The 3,763-nt window shown below is 36.1% G+C and overlaps 1 protein-coding gene across 1 annotated transcript; it reads right to left on the bottom strand.

Moving 5' to 3' along the window:
- Window positions 1-1,416: 1,416 nt before the first annotated feature.
- Window positions 1,417-2,460, bottom strand: LOC139134517 (plexin A3-like). The gene has a single exon (XM_070701376.1). It carries the CDS (start codon window positions 2,458-2,460, stop codon window positions 1,417-1,419), a length of 1,044 nt encoding a protein of 347 aa, XP_070557477.1.
- Between the last annotated feature and the right edge of the window lie 1,303 nt (window positions 2,461-3,763).

The raw sequence follows: 3,763 nt of genomic DNA, 5'->3' as shown, positions 1-3,763 counted from the left end.
CCGACTGTGTGTTGTTGCACAGTAGTTACAGCTATCGATGTCACCAAGGTGTCTGTATAGTCTACTACGTCATATCCATGTTCATCATCCACTCCATTTGCATATTGGTAGTAGTGTAATGCATGACATTCGTGAACTCCTCTGCTGTACTGCATGTTGGCAAATGGGAAACCACATCAATTTTGATTCATTCTTTGTGAGTTGAAAATGGCTTCTCTGACAATTTTCTCTTATTTGATGAATTTCAAATGTTACCAAGTGGTTGTTGAAAAAAGTAATGAAAATGGCATCAGTAAGATATTGCCCCTTTTTGATCAACTTCATAGGTAACACATACCAAGTGACGTATACACACAGATATATATATATATATATATATATATATATATATATATATATATATATATATATATATATATATATATATACATATTACAAAATTACTCCAAGTACAAAGTAATTATATCTGTTACCTACGTTTCATGCATCCAGCAATCATCTGATAATTGCAGGATTGCATCGAGCACTGTAATTTCACACGAGGATATCTGTATACTTCAATTTTATATATATATATATATATATATATATATATATATATATACATACATACATATATATATATATATATATATATATATATATATATATATATATATATATATATATATATATATATATATATATATGAGTACTTGCTCAAATGTAAAAAACATAGGGCCAGATGTCTATGCAAACGAGGCAGTTGTCTTGCGCGTTCAAGTGTTAATGAGAAGGACTTTGCTGCTTTGTCTACTTTTCGAAAGGAATTCTGCGCATGAAACAGAGAGTAACCACGATAAGCTCCACGCCTAGCAATACCTATGCCCTGCGGAAACGCATCAAGCACTATACATTGCTTAAATTGACACAAAGCCACTGATCATATATATGTATATATATATATATATATATATATATATATATATATATATATATATATATATATATATATATATATATATATATATTATCAACAATCTTTGGTCTTATATCGCGTATATAAATTTTACATCCAAAACAGTGCCAAGCCATGCTACAATGCCTGCTATCTGCGCATACAGTTTACAAGGTCATAGGTATATACATACACTTTTGGCGGGTTTCGCTATTAGAGCTGCTTATCTACATCTAATCAAAGAAACTATCATTCCTAAAATACGTTCGAGAGAATCAACGATTAAAAGTGTCATTAACATTCCAAATTACCACTTTAACAAAGAATTGCTTTAACAGATAAGGCATTACTACATGTTAGAGTCGAGAAACTCCATGTGAGAAAATCAAACACAATGTGATTCACAAAATGTACCTCATACTTACGGGCAATGATCCAATACATGTAGCACCTCGCATCCAGGAAGCAGTGTACCGTTCTTAAACACTTGGTCCATCATTTATCATACATCCTTCAACAGCATCTTGAAAGGCTCTTTCAATGTCACTCATTTTGTACATACATATTGCAGACTTTGTGGTCGGTGTTGGAGGATTATTCACTCCAACAGCAAATGAAATGAACAAAACTTCTTCACCGTCATCTAATACCAGAGATTGACTGAGATCTTGTGCAGGTCTGGTGATATATGCTGCTTGAGCAAGGTTGTATGATTCATCACGGCAACTCAATGTCACTTCAGTGTAAGAGTTGAAGTAGTTACTCTCTGCCCGCTGACATACACGAACAAGTTTGGAAATGTACGCAGAACTTGAATCTGCTGGCTGCTGTTGTATTGTCACAAAGTAACTGTAACTGTTGTAGTTAAATCCGGCCACATACCTGATTGAATATATTAAGGTGAGAGGTAAAGTAACATCGACTCTTGTGTTACCGTTACCATCTTCAAACACCTCAAATACCTGATCGCCCTCAAGTTGTCTGCCACTAACAAATGGGTTTCCTGGATTTTGTGATGTACTGGTTGTGCCAACATATAGAAATTGTTGACCAAGATGATAGTGTGGTGCAACAAAGCCAATAGTAGAGTCATCTGACATATTTGCAGCTACATAAGTTGGATGATCGGTTGAATAAGTTTCAGACAAGTCTTCCATATGTCTAATTTGGCAGTCACCTCTGTAACCACCACAGGTTATGAGATCATTACCAGCGTAGTTACATGCCAGTATCTTATTAAAAGTGTCATGTGTTTTATCTTCATCATCGTATTCTGGTCCTGTTGTGATGTTGACTACCAACTCCAAGTTTTCATTCAATCTGTACAGCTGATTAACTCCACCAATGTACACATCACCAGAGACGTTATGCACCATTAAGTGGTTGAAGCCCTCTGAGTTAAAATCAGTGAAATTTGCGACTGCGTAAATATCCGCGTTTGACATTCTAGTTGGTGTTGACATTGTTACACGGGCCATCATTGCAATAACGAACACCGTCTTGGTGAAGTGAAGTATAATCATGCTTGGATGTGTTCCGAGTAAATTTTTTAATTTGATCTGTTCTTATGAATAAAACACAAAACGCAACATTAGAACACACAGCATCAGTATAAGTAACGCTCATACTGATGGCATAGTGGCAAGAGATCCATTCGGAAGAAAAGTCAACATGCATTTGCAATCTTTTATAGGCCGCCATTTGTTCAAATAGAATTCTGACACTTGTTAAATCCCTTGTTGGAAGAGGATGGATGCAATTTTAGCCATTAACATGTTGTGTTTAGAGCAATAACATAACATAAACGTTTTGTCTTAGTTTTGTATAAAAACGCACAGACACTTTTTAAAATACCTCCCATTTGCCGTGACATATGAAAACGTCGTTCATGTAACTTTGCGATTTGAGAAAGTCAGATATCAGATATATTAAAGTTATCAGAAGTGATCATCGAATAATCTAAATTGATATGCGAGGCTGAAGCATATTCACTGAAAGGTCTTCCCAAAGACAACTGTCGTAGTACACCAGGTGTGGCAAGTTCCCTTGACGACACCTTACAACCAGTAAATTTCCCTTTGTAATCAACGCATTTCTCTGTCTTTTACCTTGAATGTCGGCGAATAACATTACTATGGCGTCATTCAAATAATCGCTGTATCAGCTGTCTGCCTATTAGTGTCCAGTAGTGTGGAAGTCAGCGGTCGGAAAATAAAGGTCTTGAAATTACTGGCAGGCTTATTGTCATTGTTTACAATAAGTAACCAAAGTTTCATCAGTACATGCAGTACAATAAAGGTTTAATCACCCCTTTAAGTTGGGAAAAGTATAAAAGCGGTTTGTGAAATTTTTAATTCATTGCAAACAGTACATACTTGACCTGCACCTATGTGTGAATTTTATCCAAATCTAGTAGAGAGGAGCCCAGTTTGGAATTTTTGACTCTCTAGAATGACATCAGTTAAGACAACAACGCACCTGTAAAGCGCATCCGCTAAAAACAGGAAACTGTAAATGTCGGGTTCAGAAGGTCTCGCGATGAATCACTTTCCTGGCTCATTTTTGCACGCTTCGACCCCACTTTGAAAGTCACATATGGAGCGTCATATACAATAAATTCAGGCGGTTGCCACTTTTACATTGCTACATTTTGGTTGACCGAGAGCCGACAAAATCCAAAATTATGCATGACAGATCTACAGAGTTCTTCGTAAAATGTGTTTCAAGGCCATATAATTGCTGGCATTTTTTCCACCGATGGTTCGGAGAACTTAAGTCACTTACCCGGCAACATGCAAAAAGTCCGATTAAAGTGGCACTCCCACT

The sequence above is a fragment of the Ptychodera flava genome, chromosome 6 (genome assembly GCF_041260155.1).
Source record: "Ptychodera flava strain L36383 chromosome 6, AS_Pfla_20210202, whole genome shotgun sequence".
Taxonomy (NCBI): domain Eukaryota; kingdom Metazoa; phylum Hemichordata; class Enteropneusta; family Ptychoderidae; genus Ptychodera; species Ptychodera flava.
The sequence above is the reverse complement of the archived record's forward strand: the minus strand, read 5'-3'. Positions and strand labels throughout refer to the sequence as shown.

Bases quoted from the DNA above. Each gene is read 5' to 3' on its own strand.
- LOC139134517 (XM_070701376.1), bottom strand. From the start codon at position 2,460: ATGATTATACTTCACTTCACCAAGACGGTGTTCGTTATTGCAATGATG.